The sequence below is a fragment of the Bos grunniens genome, chromosome X, assembly GCF_055505025.1.
Source record: "Bos grunniens cultivar Pamir isolate PY7600 chromosome X, Bosgru_T2T1.0, whole genome shotgun sequence".
Lineage (NCBI taxonomy): Eukaryota > Metazoa > Chordata > Mammalia > Artiodactyla > Bovidae > Bos > Bos grunniens.
Genome location: NC_141194.1, coordinates 16,705,082 through 16,730,173, shown reverse-complemented (window position 1 = coordinate 16,730,173; position 25,092 = coordinate 16,705,082). Strand labels below are relative to the sequence as shown.

At 37.7% G+C, this 25,092-nt stretch overlaps 1 protein-coding gene across 47 annotated transcripts in view; it reads left to right on the top strand.

Moving 5' to 3' along the window:
* BCLAF3 (BCLAF1 and THRAP3 family member 3) overlaps positions 1-25,092 on the top strand; it is a 52,067-nt gene that overhangs the window by 5,376 nt on the left and 21,599 nt on the right. For 20 of the 47 annotated variants that reach the window (XR_015158843.1, XR_015158844.1, XR_015158842.1 and 17 more), the window contains 6 exons: positions 9,427-9,501; positions 11,924-12,493; positions 12,866-13,522; positions 21,658-21,833; positions 23,344-23,458; positions 24,198-24,261. Coding sequence is in view for 32 of the 47 variants with exons in the window: in XM_086387450.1 (XP_086243576.1) it covers positions 9,461-9,501; positions 11,924-12,493; positions 12,866-13,522; positions 21,658-21,833; positions 23,344-23,458; positions 24,198-24,261 (1,623 nt within the window). In the remaining 15 variants the exon portion in view is untranslated. Of the gene's footprint in view, positions 1-7,748; positions 8,097-9,426; positions 9,502-11,923; positions 12,494-12,865; positions 13,523-21,657; positions 21,834-23,343; positions 23,459-24,197; positions 24,262-25,092 lie in introns of those variants that run through there. The other 27 variants (XR_015158849.1, XR_015158850.1, XR_015158846.1 and 24 more) reach the window with 7 other exon arrangements.

Below are 25,092 nucleotides of genomic sequence, written 5' to 3'. Positions count from 1 at the left end.
GTTACAAAGGCTTTCCTGGTCAGTTTTTTTGCATTTGTAAATGCTGAGTTCACATTTAGTATGGAATCTCTGTCAGTTGTTGTTGTTTTTTTGTAACAGCTTTACCGAGTTATAATTAATATACCACACAATTCACCCATTTAAAAGTCTACAATTCAGTGTTTTTTTAATACATTCACGGAGTTGTGTAACCATCATCAGTCTAGTTTTAAAACATATTCATCACACCAAAAAGAGACCCTGTGCCCATTTCCCCCAGTGCCTCCCCTCCCCCTACCACACCCAGGCAACTGCCAGTCTACTTTCTGTTTCTATGGATTTGCCTATTCTGGACCTTTCATATAAATGAATCTCGTAATATGTGGTCTTTTGTGACTGGCTTCTTTCCCTTAGCATAATGATTTCAAGATTCATCCCTGTCTGACTGTGTGTCAGTACCTCGTTCCTTTTTATGGCCAGATAATATTCCACTGTATGGGGGTACCACATTTTGTTTATGCATTCATCTCTCAATGAACATTTGAGTTGTTTCTGCATTTTGGCTATTGTGAATAATGCTGTTATGAGCATTTGTGTATAAATTTTTATGTGGATGCATGGTTTTATTTATTTTGGGTATATACCTAGGATTAGAATTGCTGGGTCATATGGTAACTACTATGTTTAATTTTTTAAGAAACTGCCAGACTGTTTGCCAAAGTGACTGAATCATTTCATTTATTTCCCCTGGGGCACCTGGTAATTTATTCTTCCCTTCTGAGATAATTTTTGGACTTCCCTTGTGGCTTAGTTGGTAAAGAATCCACCTACAATGCAGGACACCTGGGTTCCATCCCTGGGTTGGGAAGATCCCGTGGAGACGGGAACGGCTACCCACTCCAGTATTCTGGCCTGGAGAACTTCATGGACTGTATAGTCCATGGAGTTGCAAAGAGTCAGACATGACTGAGCGACTTTCACTTCTGAGATAATTCAGCCATTTTCTCCCATTCTTTCCGTTTAGTTCAGTTAATTTTTTTCAGTCATATCACTCTGTTTTTTGATATGTTTCTGTTCTTAGTTTTTAAATTTCTGATTCAAGGTGAGTTTTTAAAATATATATTCCTAAATGCTTTGGGATATATTCTGTTTGGTGTATAAAGTTAGAGTTTGCTTCTGCTTCATGTTTTTTGGAGGACAAATTTTCCTCAGTTGAGAAATTGTCTTTTCCTGCTTTCTTGTAAACATATGGGGGTCGTCAGATTAAAAGTTTTTCAGATCTAATGAGTATGAAATGGTACTCCGTTGTTTTAATTTTATCTTCCTGAGTAGGTAGTGTTGGGTATCTTTTTGTATGTTTATTGGACAGTTATGTTTCCTCTTTGTTGAAAACTCTTAAGGATGGAGTTGCCATTTATTGAGGTGGGGCAAACCTTGAGCAGATTTTGGAAGAAGGTATGGAGTTTGCTCTTGGACATGTTTACAGCGTCCAGCAGTCTGTTGGATGTGGAAGGCTGAAACAGAGAGGATAGGTGAGGGCTGGAGATGTCAACTTGGGGTTGTTAGTATATAGAGAGTATTTAAAGCCATGAGATTGAAGAAAAGTGCAGACTGGGAAGAGAGTGTAGACAATGAAAAGTTAAAGACTGAAGTCACTATTTAGAGGAAGACTGGCTTCACTATTTAAGGATCAGGATGGTGAGATAAGGAAAAACCAGTAAAGGAGACAGAAAGCATTGTTAGAGGTATGAGGAAAACCAAGCAAGTGTAGTATTCTGGAATCCAGGTGCAGAAAATGTTTCTGGGAGGAAGGTATGATTAACCATCTGGTGCTGCAGGTAGATCCAGGAAAAAGAGGGAAAAGAACCATTGGATTTAGCGTGGATTTTGTTAGTGATCTTGACTGGAGCAGTTTGGTGGAGTGGAAAGGTAGATTGGTGAGGGGACAAGTAGAATGGAAGGAGAAGAATGTGAGAATGATTGTGGTATACAGGCAGCCCTTTGAGGATTTTGTTTGTAAACGGAGAGAGAGGTTGTATAGTGATGGAAGGGACCTAATGGGGAAGGGAAGTGATGCTGTGGAAGGAGAGAACTGCTGGAGCCGGGCCTTTCAGGCAGGTGAGGGGGTGTGTCCAGTTCTGTCCTGGTAGGAATGGCTTTGTTTGGCACCAGCATCCCCTTCAGCATCCTCCTGGGAGTGGATACCCCTGTTGTCCAGTCATCTTTCTAAGTTCAAGGGCACACAGATTCATTCACTGCCCTTAAACAGTTCACTCTGAAGGAACAGTATAAATGAATTTCTCTTTTGTTATTGATACCTCCTTCTCCCCAGGCACAAACCCTGCTGGTGTTTCTTTTTCTTTTTTTCCTCTCCAGTTCTGTCCTTTGCTAGTCACAAGTGTTTTGTTTAGTCACTAAATTGTGTCCAACTCTTTGCGACCTCTGTCTTTGAGGTTTCCCTGGCAAGAATACTGGAGTACATGGGGGAGGGATGGACTGGGAATTTGGGACCAGCACATGCAAACTATCCTGTACAGAATGGATAAACAAGAAAGTCCTACTGTATAGCACAGGGAACCATATTCAATAACCTGTGATAAACTATACAGGAAAAATGTGAAAAAGAATATATATGTATGTATAACTGAGTCATTTTTCTGTACAGCAGAATTTAAACACAACATTGTAAATCAAGTATACTTCAGGAAAATAATTTTTAAAAAAGATTTCTTCATGTCTTTTCATGACTTGATTTAAAAAAAAATACTAGAGTGGATTGCCATTTCCTTCTCCAGGGGATATTCCCAACCCAGGAATCAAACCCACGTCTCCTGCATTGGCAGGTGGATTCTTTACCTCTGAGCCACTTGGGAAGCTCAGCAGACCATGCAAGGACCTGCTGCCCTACCCAGTTTCATTCAGGGGATTGGCAGTCTTTTTTTGTAAAGGACCAGATTCTTGCCTGGAGAATTCCCATGGACAGAGGAGCCTGGTGGGCTACAGTCCATGGGGTCGCAAAGAGTCAGACACAACTGAGCAGTTAAGCTCAGCAGCAAATAGTAAATATTTTAGACTGTGGGCCACATACAGTCTCTGTTGCATATTCTTCTTCTTTCTAAACAATGCTTTAAAAATGTAAAAACCGTCTTAGCTCTAGAGTTTAAATGAACTCTCTTCTCTTATGCACTAAGTCCCTGAGCCACTACTAATTATTACTAGCTGATGAACCCAAAAAAGCAAATGCAAACAAAGTTACCTTAAAAAAAACCTTTATTGAGATATATTTTACAGGTTTAAAATGTACAGTTCATGATTTTTGATAGTATAGTTAGCAGTATTGTGCAATCATCTCCATAATATCTGGTCTAATCTTACAGCACTTTCATCACCCCAAAGCTTTTTTTTTTTTCTTTTGCAGCTTTGAGGTATAACTTATATGCAGTAAAATTCACTAATTTTAAGTGAATAGTTTGAATTTTAATAAAGCTAATTTTCATATTGGCAGAGGAAAATATTCTAAGTAATACTTCTTTTTGTCACATAACCAGTAAATCTCACTTGTAAACATTTCTCCCGAGTGACCTATACCTTAACATTTAAGCCAGTAGTTTTTCTTTTTTAATTAATGAATTTAATTGGAGGATAATTTCTTTACAATATTGTGGTGGTTTTTGCCATACATTGACATGAATCAGCCACAGGTGCACATGTGTCCCCCCATCCGGAACCCTCCTCCCACCTCACTCCCCACCCCATCCCTCTGGGTTGTCCTAGAGCACCAGCTTTGAGTGCCCTGCTTCATGCATCAAACTTGCACTGGTCATCTATTTTGCATATGGTGATATACATGTTTCAGTGCTATTCTCTCAAATCATCCCACCTTCACCTTCTCCCACATATTCCAAAAGTCTGTTCTTTACATCTGTGTCTCTTTTTCTGCCTTGCATATAGGATTATTGTTACTCTCTTTCTAAATTCCACATGTATGCATTAATATACTGTATTGGTGGTTCTCTTTCTGATTTACTTCACTCTTTCGTCCACCTCATTAGAACTGACTCAAATGTGTTCTTTTTATAGCTGAGTAATATTCCATTGTGTGTATATACCACAACTTCCTTATCCATTCATCTGCTGATGAATATCTAGGTTGCTTCCATGTCCTAGCTATTGTAAACCATGCTGCAGTGAACATTGGGGTACATGTGTCTCTTTCAGTTTTGGTTTCCTTGGTGTGTATGCCCAGCAGTGGGATTACTGGGTCATATGGCAGTTCTGTTTCCAGTGTTTTAAGGACTCTCCACACTGTCCTCCATAGTGGCTGTACCAGTTTGCATTCCCACCAGCAGTATAAGAGGGTTCCCTTTTCTCCACACCCTCTCCAGCATTTATTGTTTGTAGACTTTGTGATGGTGGCCATTCTGACCAGTGTGAGATGGTACCTCATTGTGGTTTTTTTTTTTTTTTCTAATTTTATTTTATTTTTAAACTTTACATAATTGTATTAGTTTTGCCAAATATCAAAATGAATCCGCCACAGGTATACATGTGTTCCTCATTGTGGTTTTGATTTGTATTTCTCTGATAATGAGTGATGTTGAGCATCTTTTCATGTGTTTGTTAGCCATCTGTATGTCTTCTTTGGAGAAATGTCTGTTTAGTTCTTTGGCCCACTTTTTGACTGGGTCGTTTATTTTTCTGGTATTGAGCTGCATGAATTGCTTGTATATTTTGGAGATTAATTCTTTGTCAGTTGCTTCATTTGCTATTATTTTCTTCCGTTCTGAAGGCTGCCTTTTCACCTTGCTTATAATTTCCTTTGTTGTGAAAAAGCTTTGAAGTTTAATTAGGTCCCATTTGTTTATTTTTGTTTTTGTTTCCATTACTCTGGGGGGTTGGAGAAGGCAATGGCAATCCACTCCAGTACTCTTGCCTGGAAAATCCCATGGACGGAGGAGTGCATGGGGTCACAAAGAGTCGGACACGACTGAACGACTTCACTTTCACTTTTCACTTTCATGCACTGGAGAAAGAAATGGCAACCCACTCCAGTGTTCTCGCCTGGAGAATCCCAGGGATGGGGGAGCCTGGTGGGCTGCCATCTATGGGGTCGCACAGAGTCGGACACGACTGAAGCGACTTAGCAGCAGCAGCACTCTGCGAGGGGGTGGGTCATAGAAGATTTTGCTGTGATTTATGTCAGAGAGTGTTCTACCTATGTTTTCCTGTAAGAGTTTTATAGTTTCTGGTCTTACATTTAGATCTTTAATCCATTTTGAGTAAACCAGTAGTTTTATATTCCCCGGACCAGCAGAATCTCCATCACCTGGGAACTTGCTAGAAATAGGGCCCATCCCAGAGGAGGGCTCAGCATTCTGTGTTGTAACTAGCCTTGCAGGTAACTCTTCCTCGAACTAAAGTTGGAGAACCACTGTTCTAAGCTCTATCCCTGAGTGAAATTGCTAGTTCATGGAATATGAGCATTTTGAAGTTTAACGGGTACTGCCAGCCACTTCCAAACTGGTTATAAGCAGGTTATATACCTGCTTAGCTGTGTACAACAGTCTCTATCATTCCACAGCCTCACCAACACTGTGAAATATGCAACTTCCATTTTTTTGTGGTCATTCTGACAGATGTGGAATGGTTATGATCTGAATTGGTATTTACTCAGTTACTATTGAGGTTGAACATCTCAGATGTCCATAGGTCATTTGAGTTTTGTGTTCTGTGATGTGCTATTTGGACTCTTTTGCCTATTGAGATAAATAGTTATATTAAATAATCACAATGTATTGACAGAATTGTAGAATAAACTCAGAATTCCCAAAAAGAAAGGAACTCAGGGGGAAAAAAAGAAAGTCAGGGAAAGAATTTCAGGGAGATGATGGTCAAAGAGTCCTGAAAGAATAGGGATTTGTCAGGCAGAGTGAGTGAAAGCCATCTATGTGGTATGAACAGAATGGCCTGATCAGGGAAAAGCAAGTCATTTGCTCTGGTGAACTAATAAGATATGTGAAGGAAAAGACATACAAGGCTAGGAGAAAGGTAGGGAGTGACTAGATGTATGTATTTTAAGTTTGTTTAATCTTTTATTGACTGTTGGGCATTTGCATTATAATTAGTTTGAGTGGATTTTTTTCTTTCCTATTTTAAATTAAGCTGATATAAACATCTTAGTATATATAGCTGCTTTTTTCTTTTAAATTATTATCCTAGAATAACACATTTAGACAAATTATTAGATTAAAGGAAAGTAGGCATGATTAGTTTAATAATTTCTTACATATTTTGAAGTTACCCATCATTAGGGAAATGCAAATCAAAACCACAGTGAGGTACCATTTCACCCTCACTAGGATGACTATAGTGGAACAGACAGACCATAACAAATGTCGATGATGATGTGGAAAAATTGGAACCTTCATACGTTGCTGGTGGGAATGTAAAATGATGTAACTGCTTTGGAAAACTTTGGCAGTTTCCCAAGAAGTTAAACATTGAGTGATTGTATAACCCAGGAGTTCCACTCCTAGGTCTATGCCCAAGAGAATTGAAAAACTGTGTCTACACAAAACTTGTATGCAAATATTCATGGTAGCATTATTCATAATAGCCCCCAAAATAGAAACAACCCAAATATTCATTGAGAGATAAATGAATCACAAGATGTGGTATACCCGTAAAGTAAAGTGGGATATTATTCAACTGTGAAAGAATGAAGTACTGATAATAGTAAAACCCTTGAAAACATTATGCTAAAGGAAAGACACCAATCATGAAGAATCACATATTCTAAAATTAGATTGTGGTGGTGGTTACAGATCCCTGTGAATATACTGAAAAACACTGAACTGTACACTTTAAATAGGTGAGTTGTATGATATGTGAGTTGTATCTCAATAAATGTTTTACAAAAAATAAAATGAATTAAAAAATTACCCTCTGGGAAAATTATACTTTTTCATCACAATCAACTGTGTTTGGTGTCTCCCGTACAACCTTTAGGCTTTATTATTTTTGTTCAGTTTAATAGGTATGTACTCAAAACTTCTTTAATTAAATTGTAAGTTCCCTCAGTAGAATGTAAGCTCCAAGAGGGCAGGAACTTTCTTCTGTTTGTCTTCACTGCTCTCTCCCTTGAACAGTGCCTGGCAAATCATATGTACTCAGTGACATTTGTTAAATGAATACATTTTTATATATATATTTCTTTTGTTAAACTTTTTATTTTGTATTGGGTTATAGCTGATTAGGGCCTTCCCTGGTGGCTCAGTGGTAAAGAATCCGCTTACAATGCAGGAGACACAGAAGACACGGGTCCAATCCCTGAGTTGGGAAGACCTCCTGGAGGAGGACATGGCAACCCACTCCAGTATTCTTGCCAGGAAAATCCCATGGACAGAGGAGCCCAGTGGGCTACAGTCCATAGGGTCTCAAAGAGTTGGACATGACTAAAGCGACTAAGCACTCATGCATAGCTGATTAACAAACAATGTTGTGATGGTTTCAGGTGAACAGTGAAGGGACTCAGCCATACATATTTATGTATCTATTCTCCCCTAAACTCCCCTCCCATCCAGGCTGCCACATAACATTGAGCAGAGTTTCATGTACTATATCGTAGGTCCTTGTTGGTTATCCATTTTATTTATTTATTTATTGTTTTTTTGGTTATCCATTTTAAATATAAGCTTTGTGTGCATGTCCATCCCAAACTCCTTAACTATCCCTTCCCCCATCCCCCCCCCCCATTTTTATATTTTTAGTTACTAGGAAAACACTGGGCTTCCCTGGTGGCTCAGATGGTAAAGCGTCTGCCTGCAATGTGGGAGACCTGGGTTCGATCCCTGGGTTGGGAAGATGCCCTGGAGAAGGAAATGACAACCCACTCCAGTACCCTTGCCTGGAAAATCCCATGGACAGAGGAGCCTGGTAGGCTACAGTCCATGGGGCTGCAAAGAGTCGGACATGACTGAGAAACTTCACTTTCAGAAGAAAACACTTTCTGCTTTAGTGTCTTAATTTCATAGTACATCTGAACTAATTTTTCCCAGCCTCAATTTTTGTTTTGAAAAGAACCAGTGTATAACTGAATTGAATTGAATGTGATTCTGGTGAGTGATCTGGTTCAAGACCTTTGACCTTACACTTTCTTCTGAAATTTATTATAGCAATAGTTTGCAAATGTTTGACTATGAGAACTCCATTTGCAAACCTGTGTTCACATAGTTAACGGTTGTACTTTTTATATTAGTCAGTGATAAAACTTCGTAGTGACAAGAAGTCATTTATATTTTAACAGTGGCTGTAGTATCTTCAGAAATTTGCGAAATAGAGGTTCTAATATGTGAGACATACCCTTATTCATTCTGTAGTCCGTTTTTGGTAGCTGTGTGTATTATTCATGGACCCATGGCAATAATTTTGAAAGCCATCAGGGAGTTGGGTCCAGTTAATTGGGCACTACTTAACTACAGTATCAGAACTGAGGAAGATTACTGAAATGAAGAAGGGAACGGCTTCCAGTATTCTGGCCTGGAGAATCCCATGGACTATATAGTCCATGGGGTCGCAAAGAGTCGGACACGACTGAGTGACTTGTACTAAAAACAACTTATAAAAGATTATACCCAAATGTGTTTTTTATAAAAATTCAGTTCCTAAATCTACCAGTTTCTTTTAAAGACTGAAATGTATTTTTAAAACCTAGTTTATATGTTTTCTAAAATTAACTTATATGACATTATTTGTTTTAGAAAACAGAAGCAAACTAAATGTCTAATCATGCTTAAGTTTTGGTGTATTTATCTGGTGGAAGTTAGGTGATAATTGAGTATGATAATTAGGCATTGTAATTCTTATTATCTAGCAATTTTAAAAGTGGGATATATCATCAAGTATTCCTAAATATTTTTATTGTGATTGTATGAACGTAACTGCAGTTATATGTACGTAACCAGTGGTGAAAGGTGGGGAGGAGGAGTAGTGGTTGTGCTCAGAGGAATTCTGGGGGAGTGTTCCCTCTTTTTGAAACACTTATTTAGCAGTTGCTGTGTGCCAGGCAGTATTCTGAGCTTTTTTCATGACTTAATTCAGGGATCATCAAACTACAATGCATTTGGCCTTTGGGGCCTATTTTTGCGTGGTCCTTGAGCTACAAATGATTTTTATATTTTTTAAAAAAATTTTTTTGAAGAAGATAATATGATGAAGACCTTATATGAACTGCAAAATCTGAAATAGTTATGCTCTGGCCTTTTACAGAAAAAACTGTCTTATCTTTGATGTAATTGATTTTATGTTTACAACATTCCAATAAGGTGGGTCCTATAAGGAAATTGAGGCACAGAGGGCTTAAGTTACTTTTTGTCAGTGGCATTCACTGTTTTTGGAGCAGGTTACAGGCCCTTTCTACAAACTTGCTAATCCTGTGTTTCTTTGCAGTGTAAAAAGAGGATAGTGGCTCACGTGTCAAAGGATGGCACGGTCACGCTCTAGATCCCCCAGGTGGAGGCACAGGTGAGCAGTCCTTAGTTAAGCAGAGTAAGCATGGGTTTGGAACGTGCTTCAACAGTTTTCATTTTGTCACTTTCAAGACCAAATTATAATGTGGAAGAGCTTCAGAAAGAAAAGGGAATGCAAAGAAGTAAATGGTTTGAACATGGAGGGCCTCACAGAGGTCATTTGTTTCACCCTTTTGTGGTAGGCTCTGGTGAGGTAGCACAAAAGACCCTGCCAAGCTTAGTGCCTGATTTCTGGGTGCCTTCTCAGAACTCTTTGTCACCAACTCTAAAGGGTCTGCTATCATTCCCAGCTTGCAAGCTAACAGATTAACGTGTCACAAGGCACTCTTGGATCAGAGACAAAAGCCTTTATTACTCATGTTCAGCAGGCGGCTGAGCTTCATGTTCCTGTGTTCCCGTTACCTCTGGCTTTCAGACAGTAAACAGTCTGCCTGCAGTGTAGGAGACCCGGGTTTGATCCCTGTGTTGGGAAGATCCCCTGGAGAAGGGAATGGCAGCCCACTCCAGTACTCTTAGCTGGGAAATTCCATGGATGGAGGAGCCAGGTGGGCCCCAGTCTATGGGGTTGCAACCATGTAGTCACTCACAACTGAGCAACTAACACACACATACATTACCTCTAGTCCTCTGAGGGTGGGAGCTGCTGACACAGCTGAGGAACCCAAGCCCCATTAAGGACAGTAGGGAATCCTGCCCGGCCTTTGCCTTGGAGGAGACATTATCTCGTTATCCTGGACAGCAAACACATTGGCTCTCTGCCCCTTAGGGAGGCCCTGTCCCTATCTTTCCTGGGAGTTTGCCTTGAAACAGAAGCTCAGGAGGCATGCAGAGCACTAAAGACCTATGGAGTCTCCCAACAGACTCCTTGGGTCTCTTTTGTCTCTTTAGGAGAACTGTAAATGATAGCCACTATTTCAGCAGTCTCCTTCAGAAGAAAGGGGCTCTGTGCAATAGAACCCTGATATGAGGTATAATACCAAAGCAGTACTCACTGTGAGGTAAGGATTAAAGTAAGAGATTGAATATTTCATCAGTCTGGAAGACCTCAGCCTCTGGCTGGCAGCTTTTCTCCTTAGCAGTAGAAAAGATGGAGTGTTCCAGGAAGCCCTCAGGGTCTTCAGTTGCTTCTTCCTGTGAAGAGTTGCAGCCAGCTGGATGACAGAGTCTCTGCTTCAGCTGAATAATGCACTTGCCAGTGCATCTAGCTTGGTGACTCTAGAGGGAGAAATTGTCAAATCCAGTGTATAAGTCCTGGTATGTACGTGAGGAAGATAAATCAGCCTCCTTTCTTGTAGGGAGAACCCAGACATGTCACCAAATGGAAAGAGTTTTACTTGTGGTTGTTTCAACTCCGTGGCAGCTGCTGCAGAGGGAGGGCTGATAACAAAAACTGCAAAGGTAGCTGCTGCATTGGTTAGAAGACATTAAACTCTCAGGGAGGAAGTTGGGAGATTGGACAAGTCAGATGGGAGGAAAGGTCCCCAGGTGCAAATTTGAAGCAGATGGTAGTACTTCTCTTCTCTCAGACTGGTTTCCTCAGATACAGAAGGCTTCCTCCTCAGTTGGAATGAAAGGTTCCATGTTGGCAGTGCTCAGGTGTTAAAGAAGGTAGTTACAGAAAGGACATGCTGTCCCTGGAGATCATTAAAGCTGCACTAAAGCACATATTCACAGAATTAAAAGCTCTGATTCAACAGCACTTCCTTCATTTTATATATAAGGGGACAGGTCTGGGAAATAAAACTTATTTATGTCAATAGTAATACTGGAAGGACTAAGCATGAGGTCCACTTCTTAAGGTCCTCTTCCTCCTACCACCTCCACATGCTGTTTAAAGATGTAATTTTTGCTACTTGATATAACCTTAGTAGAGAGAATAGACAATCAGTTAGGGAAACTGTGGGATCAGTTTGGGGTCTGAGTTTGGATTTGATATGCAACATAAACTCTTAGAATCCATTTTGATTTCAGAGATTATGTTCGGTTTTCCAGAGACTCTCCTGCACACTTAATTGTGTGACTCTAACCCTCTTTCTCCTTATTTCTTACTTGACCATGGAACCTGACGTAAGCTTTGTTGACGGGCCCTTTTGCCAGAACTTTGCTGTCAGCAATCTTCCAAAATGGATCCTGCTGAGTACCTAAGCTGGTCCTCCTCTAGAAGGATGGTTGTGCTCAGCCCATTTTGATATGTACATGGGGTATATTAGTTTAGGTGAAAAGAGTATGCGTGTTGAATTGGGCAGAAGCATAGTCAGGCTCCCAAGTGAACAATTTAGAATACAGATATCAAATACTGATGAATCTGAGTGGAAGAGGCAGGGGAAAGCAAACTTTTTATTTGGATAAGTCACTGTAATACCAACTTAGTGTATTATCTTTGAATGGACTAAACGTTTCTGTATTTGTTTACATAGGTCTTTATCACCAGTGCCTAGAAGTTCTGAACACTACAAGCAAAGATTTGAGCATTATGGCTACGACTATAGGAAGGATCCCAAAAGACCCATCACTTGGAGAATGGACGATGAGAAATATGGACAGAGTAAACCAAGGATTTCTTCTCATGAAAATATACATTACCGATCTTACGAGCATAGATCACCTTCTCCAAACATAAGAGGAAACTCTTCAGAAAAGTTTTATACTTATAAGCCTCCCCAAGTATATTTACCAGAAAGAGGAGATGATAGTAACAGAAGAGCTCAATATGTGCCCAGACACTCAGAAGGTATGTTCTACAGAGAGCACCAGAGGAGTTGTTATCCCCAGAAAGCACAAGGAAGATATATTCCTGATGACCGCAGAAATAGAAGAAGTGAAAAAGGAGGGACACCACCTGTGAGATCAACAACAGATTCTTTTAGATTCGAAGGACATTGGCATGAAGCTGAACCGAGGTACCAGAGGATACAAGATGAAAAATACTCTCAGTCACTTAGAAGAGGCTCTGAAGATTTTGAGAAAAGGATCTCTTTTCAGAAGAGGTATAGAAAAATATTAAACTAGCATAATTTGATATAAAGCCTCAAATGAAAAAGTCTGTTTACTTTATGGTTGAAGATAACCTTGAAAAGCTTTTGTCTAAAAGATTAAAAGCATTGCAATGTAGTTTTGGTCTACTGATAGTAGTGAAGTGTTTATTTTTAGAGTAAATCATGTAGATGGCTAGAATATATTTTTTTAAAAGATGCTATTTTCTGTAAGTAACCTTGTGCATCTATGAGCTGGCTTAAGGGATTATAGGTTAACTTTCCACTACATTTTGCATTTAAAGCCATGCTGCCCAACTTTCGACACATATAAATTCTCACTTTCTTCTCTCTAGTGCAAATGTAAATTGTTTTATGTCAACACAGGTATCCTGAGGATCATGATTTCAGAAAATACGGACACACATCAAAAAGACCTCACGATGTGGAGAGGTATGAAAACAGAGAGCCTGCCAGGAGCCCGCAGTGGAAATCCAGGCATTTTTCTGCTCCTTACCAAGAGAAGAAAGATCAGCGGAACCTTGAAACCCAAACTTATCGATATGCTCCAAGGGAGTTCCCAGAGACCAGTTCAGCAGCCAAAGTATCCTGTGATTCTCGCCACAAATATCGGAAGACCTCAGATGGCGACAAGGACTTTTATGATGAAAGAGCTCAGAAGTACCCTAAGGAGGAAGAAAGAAAATTGGGTTCTCAAAAAGGCCCTGTGAACAGAGAGTCCAGTTGTTCTCATGCTGGAAGAGGGAGAGAGACTGAAGGTGGGCAAGTCAAAGAATCTTCTAAGCCATCTAAGAAAGACTGTGCTGCCTTAACCCACTCAGATAAAAGCGATGTTGATTTGAGATCCTGTAAGGACACACGGAAGGACAAAATAAAGAAAGAAAGGGCTGGCAGTAAAGAGAGCAGCTCTTCCTCTAACCAACTTGATAATAGTGATTCCGACTTGAAGCCTTCATCTGTCTTTCTTAAGAAGAAGTCACTCACAGTTAAAGTAGATGTGAAGCAAGGACAGAATAAATCTAGGTATTATCTTCATTTTTTCTTAATGATGTGTAATAATTGTTTCTGCCACCTTTTTTTTAGCTTTGAAAATAGAGTTCGTAGTATGTTTAGAGTTCATCAAGTGAGGGGGTGGGAATTGCCAGATTTTTCAAAAAAGCCCTGTAATGGGGATTAATCCCGTGATTTAGTAATACAGGATGATGTCATGTTTGTTTCCGTGTTTGTATCTGAAGATGCTTTTGGGGTGCAGGGCATTCTATGGAGTTGGTCCTCTTCATGAATTTACGTGTTTTTATGTTTCCACATTTTCTATACCCACAAATAGGTCAGGTAGTGTTCAAGGAGACCTATTCCTTGCTCAATTTCTCAAAGCCTGTTTTCCCTATTGCATGAAATTCAGAGAATTTTTGGCCTGGAAGGGACCTTTCAGCAGGCCCTGATATTATAGAGAAAGACCATGAGGCCTTGAGAGATGAAGTGACTTAGATCTGAGTCCGTGCCTGGGGATCAAATCTATATGTCCCCTTGTGTCTCAAGGAGGTGGATGACTTAACGTGGTTCTTGCTACCATCTCAAAAGGAGTGGAGCTCAACCAACTAGCTTCTCCTAGGTAGAGGAATTAGGCTAGAGTCTATAAAGAGGCCAATTTGTAAGACATTTGGTTTAGCGCTTAATGAGACTTTAACAAAAAAGGCTACTTTCGTAATAGGTTTTATTCCTCTAAAGTGGATTGCATGCTTTATTCTATTACCTCTGTTTATGGATTCTGAGAATAATAAGGCACTGACACTTGGATGCATCAGCTAGTTTGTTTGTTATCTTAATACACTACCAGCATGTGAGTTAAAAAGTGATGGACCATGTTGATTTGGTGATTTATGTTCACAGTTGACTCGTATCTGTATTTGAATAAAAAACTAGAGGGAACAAAATCCAAGGTTAGAATGTAAAAGTGAGGGTGGTAAACCCCATAGTCTTTTTTTAAAAAAACAAAAAACAAAATACATTTGTTTCTTTCTTTAAAGTTAGATTTAACTGTCCCTTTTCCTGATTTTTTTTTATGTTCATTATACTTGCAAAAATACCTTAGAATATACATATGTATATTTATATGTACACAGAAAGAATTTATATATGTGGTTATATTAGAAGAAGTTGGACAAATAGAAGGGAGGGGGAAATCACCCATAATCCTACTACCCTAGGACCATTTTATTAATATTTTGATACAGCTTTTTGGGGCTACTTTTCTATATGGTTGTCATAACTGTATATAACTATATATATGGTTGTCATAACCCACTCCAGTAATCTTGCCTGGGAAATGCCACGGACAAAGGAGCCTGGTGGGCTACAGTCCATGGGGTCGCAAAAGAGTCAGACATGACTTAGTGACTAAACGGCAACATTCTATTTCATATAATATGTCTTAAGTCACTTTGTGCTATATTTCCTACTCGTTCTTAATCTTAAGAGTATAAAGGCTCTGCTGCTGCTGTTGCTAAGTCGCTTCAGTCATGTCCGACTCTGTGCGACCCCAAAGATGGCAGCCCACCAGGCTCCCCTGTACCTGGGATTCTCCAGGCAAGAATACTGGAGTGGGTTGCCATTTCCTCCTCCAATGCATGAAAGTGAAAAGTGAAAGTGAAGTTGCTCAGTTGTGTCCGACTCTTCGCGACCCCATGGACTGCAGCCCACCAGGCTTCTTCGTCCATGGGATTTTCCAGGCAAGAGTACTGGAGTGGGATGCCATTGCCTTCTCCGTAAAGGCTCTACTAGTTCTTAATCTTAAGAGTATAAAGGTTGCTCTAAGCATCAAGTTTAAGGATCTTACCTTAAGATTTTTCTCTTTCTAACCTTATATTATGAAAATGTTCAAACATACAGAAAAGTTGAAACATAATTGAAATATAATTGAAAGTTGAAATAAAACATACAGAACTGTACACTTGACACCTATATACCCACCACCTAGAGTCTACAATTAACATTTTACTCTACTTCTGTAATCACATCTGTTCATCTATCATTCCATCTTAATTTTTCACTGCATTTCAAAGTGAAGATACAATTATACTCACCTTTACATATTTCAGTATTTAATATTTGTTTACAGTTTTTTTCTTTTGAGGTAAAATTACATGCAATCAAATCACAAAAATCTTGAATTTTTACATAAAAGTAAAATCACAAAAACTTTGAATTTTAAAATGATAGTAAAAGTAATTTAAAAATAAAATCTTGAATTTTTAAATATTTAATAAATGTTTTATACTTAAATTAGAATTAATAAATTGCTGTAACATTTTCAAAGAATGCTAAAAGTAATGATTTTGAAGTATTTTATTTTAGTAGACCTTATTAGAGATAAGGTCCTAAGATAAAAATCTTAAGGTAAGATCCTTAAACTTGATGCTTACACTGTTAATTTTATAACTTCACATTGAGAAATAGAAGCTCGATCTTCATCATGTGTCACAAAAATGAGCTTCCTAAAATTGAGGCTGCTGTACCTTTCGTTTTGAATTTATAAACTGTCTTGTGAATTTCATGGCCCATTAGCGGGACCTGTCAGTACATGTTTGAATTACCTGACAAGGACCTACAGAATGGTTTGTGTAATAAAGAGCTTCACTGTAAGTTCTTTCTAAAGACTTGAAGAATCTTGACTCTTCATTTTATACATTTGTTTAAAATGTATAAATGGTGGTTCATTTTATACATTCATTTCCTTTCTTAGCTTGGGTCAGGTTTTAATACATGTTCTTTGAGTTATCAGTGCAGTTGAAAACATACAGTTGTCACCTAGTGATTTTTCTTGGTAAATATATGCATCTTTTCAGTATGGCACTGCATCATAATCAACAAAAATCTTTCTCTCTGATTATAATTATTAACTGATGAATGAATGTGGAAGAATTTTGTGGGGTTGAATTTAGTTATGTGTGGACTGATGAAGTGTCCATAAAACAAAGGTATTAATAGTTAATACCCTCAACAGAGCCATGTTCTCAACTCCCAACATAAATTAGATTTTCTTCTGCTTAATAAAACTGAAATAATCATAGAGTGCAGAGAGGTTATTTGTTGGTTAAAATTTAGAGTATCCACTTTTTTTGGAGAAACTAATAAGGCAGTTCATTTTATACATTCATTTACTTTCTTAGCTTGGGTCCGGTTTTGATACATTGTCTTCCAGTTATCAGTGCAATTGAAACCTAGTGATTTTTCTAGGTATTAGTTTGTATCTAGAATAGCAGTAGGTGACACTTCCTTGAATGTTCAGTGCATAGTTAATACTTCTGTCAACAAAGTCAATAGAAGTAACAATTTTGAAGGATTTTATTTTAGTAGACCTCATTAGAGATGCTGAACACTTAATTTTATAATTTGATGTTGAGAAATAGAAGCCTAGTTGACTTAGTGACCTTCTAGTGACCTACTTTGTCAGAAACTGCATTATCAGAGGTAGAAGTTACATATGAGTCATAACTATGTTTCAGAATGAAGTTAAGAGCATCACAATATGAAAATCTGTACTAAGGTTGTTATGAACTCCAAACACTCACTGTTGTAGACATCTGAAAGTCATGGGGCAGATGAAGGGAGTTTGGGTTTACTATTGGACAGAATAGGTGAGAGACTGAACCTTGGTCAGGCTAGGAAGATGGTGAGAGGAGGGAAGGAGGGCATGCCAGTCTCCAGAGAAGAGTAAGCTGGGGCAGGTGGACCTGCACTGAGGCTCCTTTGACTTCCCAGGTGCTGGCACTAGGCATCTAGAATGAGAAGGTTGGCTAGTGAAGGCAGCATTGGACTGACTGCCTCAGCCATATTTGCATTTAATCCTTTTATTTCCCAGTGAAGAGATACAGAGAGGGCATCCCTGACCCTACCCATTTTTCCCCATTCTAAAAGGGGAATGAGGTAGATGATGAGCCCCAGAAGACACTGGAGCCCTGATGCTCTGGGCAAACAGGTGCTGCTTAGGCTGGGAAAGAGTGAAAAACCACAGCTAGGATAGAAGGAAGGTAACCTAATCACACAAGCTTACCTGTGATGGGCACTGTTCAGCTGGAGGCAAAATAAGCTGGATGGAGATGTTTTTGTGATACACAAACCTGCTAACTTGCTGCTAGGTATCACAAAAATCTACGAGTGTTTTCCTTCTAATATTTCTCATATATATTTTCTAAACTAAAAAATTAATTGAGAAAAGATTCCCTTTCATTCCTGTGTTTCACTCAGTCTTGGGGGTCCTGGTATAGGGAGGTAAACTTTCTGTTTGATGTTGGGATGTATAGGTCTTTGTCTTCCAGTAGGTCACTGCGCAGTTTCATAACATTGGGCAGGTCACCTGGCTATGCCTTTTGGGGCCCAAATTAACTGGGTGTTCCTCTTGGATCTGTGAGTCTGCTTCAGTTGGTCATGTGTTGGTAACTATTGAAGCTGACTTACAGGCTCATCATAGGATTCTCTGAACTTTTGAATATATTTGAGATTTTCTCTTATAAAAAATGAAAAAATTTAAATTTATCTAAATTAAGTTAAAAAAAATTTTGAAGTAAGCCAAGAAAGTTAAAAAACAAAAATTGATCTCAGAATTTTGAAATCTGTCATCTTTTAAAGTGAAACTTACATTTCATATTGTGCCAGTCATTTTCCATTTTATCATTTTTTTATTCAGCAGATATTTTTTGAGGACCTACCCTGTGAGACAGTCTGTTAAGGTGCCCTGGGACTATGGACCCACATAGGATTAGGTTTCTTCTCCCCTGGTCTTAGAGGCAAGAAGATGATGTTGGTAATACTATGGCTCAGTGGAGTGATGTGTGAGGTGGTGTGTGATGTGTGATTCACATGATCCCAAGCTGGGGGATTCAGGGAAGGCTTCTTTCAGGAGTTGACATGTGAGCTAGGCTTTGAAGATTGGTGTGTTTTAGACATGTGGAGATGAGATGAAAGACCTTTTACATTTGTAGGTTAACAAGACAGAAAACACACCCAGGAACTTTGAGCTGTGCCATTCTGAGCAATCTAGGGAAATGAAATAGAAGGGCAGGAGGTGTGAAGGTAAGACTGCCACACTGCCAGCCTGATGTAACAGGATTAGCTGCTGGGAGAGGGCTCAGTTTTGGCCACCTTCTATCAGGTGTCTTGAAAGGGCACTGAGGTTGACAAGGCCAGTTACTGGACTTTTGTGAAAAAGTAATAATGAGATGTTGAATTAAGGGAGTAGCAGTCTCCCTAATCCATTTCCCTCAACTCCAAAAATTCTAAATGTGTTCTTAGGAAGACAAGAACAAACTTATGATTTGGAAAGTGCTTTGTGATAGTTATTAGCTAGAAAAAAACTGAGAAAGGAAAACTTTACATGTGTCATATGAATTTTGTTACCTATTGTAAACTTCCAGAGAGCAGGAGATTATCCATTGATTTTGGTGGTTCGGTTTTTGTTACTGTTGTTTTGCCAGGCAGTTGGTTTTTTAACTGTGGAGAAGAGGAAATTAAGTTTTAATGTAGTTTTTTAAAACGTTTTGTTAGTTGTTATGTATGACACTCAGATGAACATCAGGGGAAATATCCTTAAATAGAGAAGGAAAACCGGGGTGAAGTGGGGGGAGGGAACAGAGAACCCAGAAGATTTAATAGAATACAGGTGATGGCTATATTTTAATTTTTAAAAGTGTCTAAAATGCATCTCAAATGAGAACATTTGGTCTTTCCAGTTTAACTATTTGTTTTGGGGGTATTTTGTGAAATTGTAAACTTGTTGATCAGTAATGTCATAGGAAATACTAAAATATAAACGAAGAGGTGATTAAATTTGCAAATGAAACTACCTAGAACATTTTGCATTTTGAAGTCTCTAGAAGTTTTTGCTTATAGCAACAGTATAGTTATTTTTAAAAAACAAAATTTCAGGTTATATTCTTTTCATGTATATTTTCTAGAAAGATGATCACTTTTATATTTTTTATTAAAAATCTTGTGGGGTATCTCTAGAGAAAAATTTTAAACTGGTAAATATCAAGAATTATGTATAGCTTCAAAGTATACCACAGCATTCCTATGAATTGAGAGTTGAACTTGGAGTGGGGAGATAAGAGTTATGACAGTAATCATAAATTACAAGTAAATTTTAATAATTATCTGGTGAAAAACTGGAAGCCTTTATCAGCTGGTTTTGTCTTGGGGGAAACTGAGACTGCAATGAAAACCATTATCAACTGATTTCCCCTTATAGATCATTTTTATTATTCTATTTAAACATCTTATTTTTCTCCTGTAAAAAAAAAAAATGTAAAGCTGTTATGGGGGTATGGAAGAGCTTTTTGTACCATTAAACCCCTTTGAAAAGAAAGCATATGTAATTCTTTTTTTTAATTTATTTTTTATTTAAATTTATTTATTTTAATTGGAGGCTAATTACTTTGTTAGTAGAGGTTGTTACAGGTCCATTCTAGCTTCTAACATTTATCACTAAATGTCTTTTACTAGTTACCAGATGTAGAATGAGAAGCTTGGAACAAATTAGGAGGAGAAATGGGCCCTCTAAAGAAAGTCTTTCTGATTAGTCAAGGAAACCACGGCAGTGGCATCAGCCTGTGGCGTAGTCACTCATCCATGTTTCTGCCGTGGCAGGGAGTCAACAGGGCTGATTTAAGAGGGAGCATGAAAAATCAGATGGAAGGTTTTCCTCTGAGAAGTTAAAAATAAGCACTTAAAACCATCTTGCTAGAAGAGTTAAAATTTTCAGTTATGAATATCTTTAAGCCCTTCATAACCTTGGAGCAGTTTTAGATATATGGCTGTTAAGTGACGTCAGTAAATAAATACGTGCATGTGTACACCCACAGCCCCAAATGTATCCATCCGATTGATTTTTGTTGCATGAAGAGATATTTTTTTCTAGTGGTGCTGCTATTATTTAAAATATATTTCAGGGCTCTCTTTTGGATTTATCTTCGGATTCTGAAACATAATCATAAAAAACCCTAGCAGTTGTAAATCTTAATTCTTTGGATAATGAACTTATTTTTTAGGAAGAGCCAGAAGCTATTCAGAGTTAAATGCAGAGGAGTGAGATGGGTATAAGCTGGTTAGTGCCGTTTTGGGTCCAAAATGAGGAATAAATATAAATAATGAGGCATTTTCTTTTCTGACGCATAAACTGCCTCCAGATGAAGAATTTGAGTGGTTTTAAGCGGGAGTAGCATTCTTAGAATAAAGTATACTTTCCCACTATGACATTTGGAAGGATTACATGCAAATGAATGCTTAACCTCGGGGATGAAAAGCAAAACAAATGACATCTATTGTCTCAGTATCATGACACCTTCTGCATAGAGGTATTGCAAAAATTAATATTTGTAAGCTCTGAGCCCCTTTGTTTGGCATGAATAATTGTTATATGTCATAATCATAAAATTATAATGGTACTTGAAGGTCAGGAAAGTGCTTAATGAAAGTTATTAAGATTCAGAAAGTATTAAAATGGTAAGATGGTTGGGGTTATATTATAAATGGTAGTATATCCTTAAGGATATATTTAGGGTGAACAGTATCATTGCTTCTCATGATCATAACTTTGCTAACAACTAAGGCTATTTTCTGAGAGTTCAGTGAGACTTTGTAAGTGATTAAGCTAAACAGAATTTGATTTCAAAATACTAGTCTCAGCTCATTACTGACATAGAGGTTTAAGGATTTTTATGAAGTCAGAAACATTATTATGTTTGATATCAGCTTGTAAAGAATGGTAGTATTTCAAGATAGTGTCAGCTTGCTGGCTTTATAGTTTTATGGACATTTTGGAGTAGAAAATAATCTGATTATATTTTGCATATTGAGTGTCTTCAATGCCATGCTGTATTTTTTGAAGTAAAAATTGTTTAGCTTAGAATTTTGAAGATTTTATTATTAAAGTGGAAAATATTTGATGATCTCTGATTTGAAAAGGAGAACTCAAGACTGTGTGCCTATAGCTATTTTCTCCTACTCATTATTGTACATGTTTATGGCATACAATTTAGTGCCTTAATTATAAGAAAAAAATAAACATATTTTTAGTTTTATAGTTATCTTGATTAATTTTAATAAGTTATTTTCTCAGTGAATAGTCTCAAATTTAGTTAAACATTTACAAATTATTCTAGGGTTGCTTCTAGCTATTCCACAGAGAGACAGATGTCACATGATTTGGTTGCTGTTGGCAGGAAAAGTGAAAAGTTTCATCCAGTGTTTGAACATCTTGACTCAACTCAGAATACTGAAAACAAACCTACAGGAGAATTTGCTCAGCAAATCATAACTATAATCCATCAAGTTAAAGGTTGGTATATTTCGCACATACATTAGGGATAACGCAAAAATAATGTACTGACTTTTCACGAGATATAGGTAAATATCTGATATTGTAATAGTAATTAATATTTCATTATAAGTTAAATCATTAATTAGGAAATCTGTTGAAGAAAGTAGCACATATTAATTCAAGCCAGTTGTTCTTTTTATGTAGTTCCAATAATCTGGTGCTTCAACTCATAATAGATTACAAACTGAAAATTATGAGGTTAGCTGCTGCAAAGGACAGGTGTACTGAGAGCAGAAAGAAACAATACCGATAACCCAGTATAAAGGAGGAAATAACAAAAGCCAGATATGAAACTCAAGAAGCTCGAGAAATCTGGAAGTGTAGGTCATTTGGTCATATTCCTAAAGCCCCCAAGGGTGTTCCTGGGACTTTGTGCCATAAGGGTGATGCTAAGTGATCAGTAAAAGACTCCAGTATTATTTGTTATACTTTATGATGTCAGGGAATTGCATAATTAATATTTTAAAGGTTTTCATTGAGTTGTGTTTTGCTTTTGCTTCTGGCCAGTTTCCATTAATTGGAAAATTTAGTCATGTAGAATAACTTTCTTTTTGATGCTGTGTAATTAAGGCAGTTTTGCGTATTATAAGCTAGGATCTTTCATGAATTTCAAAATTTTAATTTTATATTTCTTACTAGATGATTGTGTTGATCTTTCTTACTTTCTTAAAACATTTTGCAAATGAATTATTTTCTCTGCAGCCCTCAAACTATGGCATATATTTACTTTAAAGAATGAAGTTTGAAACAGTTCACCTTCTCAATTCCAGCCCCTCTCACCCAAAGGAAGTGTGGTCCTTGGCAAAAAGGAAGCTGGTATTGCAGAAAAACCCAGGAGATTGTCCCAGAACAGGAACAGTACGTTAGGGAAAAGGATTGCTAAAGTAGCTTTCTCATGGGTCAAGTGTATTATCTTACTCTCTATTCTGTTCAAAGCTTGTAGCATAGGCACTTTGAGAATGTCTTCATGAACTTCCGTTAACACTAAGAAAAAGGGAGTTAGGAAGCCTTCTGTGATATGTAACCATAGCATTTAGCATTTGTTCAGAATTTTTTTGATGTTTTAGGGTTGTTTTTGAAATTATTTTTGCTCTAAGTGAACTGTAGAGCTCTATGCCAGCTTTACTTCCCACATATAGTAACAGTGAGGAAGCTCTTACCTTGGAGAAGAAAGGTCCTCTCTCTGAAAAAGCCAATATTTTTTTTTTCACCTCTGGCAAGTAAGCAGGAATGCCAAATAGGAACAGAATCTTTGCATTCATAAATCCATTTACTGTTGCTTGAGCTTGGAAAAAACATGTGAGCACTACACATTAGTCTGTGAAATAAATTTAGGTCCCATATTTTTAAGAGAAAGCAGTTTGGATGTTTTTTTTAATAGTCCCTTAGTCCTGTGCTTATTGTATATATAACCTTTTAAGTGGAATCAGTTTTACACTGAGATAAAACTTTTTGTTTCCTTTTGCAGCAAATTATTTTCCACCATCTGAAATAACTCTGCATGAGCGTTTCTCAAAAATTCAAGTTAAAAAAGCTGCAGATGCAAATGAAACTAAGTTGAGCTCGGATCCAGAAATTCACAGGTAATGACTGATTATTGTATGCCCATATAACTCATGGGAATAAGCCTCAGAAAAGATGTGGGAACATGCTGCCTGCCTCTTGGGTTTACTGTAGACTCTAGAACAGCATTTCCTGCCTAAAACAGGACTGACCCAAGTAGGTACTAGGCCAGTGCACGTTGATAGACTAGGTTGTATTAAAGCCATGACTGCTGCTGCTAAGTTGCGAAGCCATGACTAGCATTGTTTAAATGTGCAGGACTTTGAAAATATTTACCTATCTAACTTTGATTCTGCTGTGTCTATAGTAATTGCCTACTGAAGTTATCACTGGAAGAATGAAAGACAGTTGTCGAGCCATTGAAATCATGGGTTGCTTCATGTCCTCAGAAATGACTGTTCTGAGGGCAGCCGGATGAAAACATATGTCTTCTTCTGCTGGCACCTGTCCAAGCAGGTGGTGCGCCCTGTCTTGTGAGCTGAGTTGAATCAATGTTAGAATGCAGTAGATCACCGGAGCCAAGTTTAAGGTTACACAGACTAGTGATTTGAGAACTACTAAGGCTTCACTGTGATGTTGTTTACAGGATATGTGTGTCCTGGGAGACTGCCACATAGATGAAAAACCACCTGATAGCAGATTACTTTTTCTTCCTTCAAGACACACCAGCTTTATTTCAAATTCCATTCTGTATTAATGGAATCGAGGTATCAGTGTATAACATAATTATTTAATTGTAATATGCCTTTATTATTTTAGGAGAATAGATATGTCTTTGGCCGAGCTTCAGAGTAAACAAACTATGGTATATGACTCAAAACAGGTAAGTGAATATGGTTTTTGATGGGGGATTATCTTGTTGTTGACAAACTAATGGGAAAGGGAACTGGTCATTGGGAGTAAAAAAGGTAAAGTGGGTGAGGAAGGATGATTGAGACCCAGGAATCTGAAATTTACAAAGCTCTCCAAGTGATTCTAGTTTTCAGCCAGGTTGCAAAGAGAACACTGGCAAAAGACAAAAATATTCCCTAAGAGAGACAGTCCCTAAGGATTTTACAGCTTTGTAAAATTGACATAAAATTATAGTGTTTAATATTCATCCCAAAACATCACAGTATAAATCTTGCAGAAAGTATGTTTGATACCTTTTTTCCCCAAAGCAGTCGTGTGAGATATATTTTTAAGTTGTATGTGGAATGCATGCAAAAGAACTTAGTTTCATTTGATATTGCCCTTCTTTTTACTGAAGATTATATGAAAGATTCTATGGAGTATGAACTAACAAAATAATGAAAATAATACTTTTTTTTATTGTTCCCACCCCTGCCACCTCTGCCTACCCTCATTTCATTGCTATTAGAAAAACTATCTTAACTAGCCAAGGGGGAAGAAAACTGGCTCTTGTTTTAGAAGAAGTATATCAAGTTCTAAAAAACCTGCTAATTATTCATTGAGAGTGAAGAGTTTTTTAGAGATTTTAATAAATACATTTATGATAAAATATATAAATAATTTTTTTCACATGTATGGTTACAATTTTACTGAATTTATAGAGATAGGTTAGTTTATTGAATCAATGATATTTTCAGGAAATTTCTGTTAATCAAAATACTATAATAAACTTATAGGAAATTTGAGGATTTTTTAAAATTAC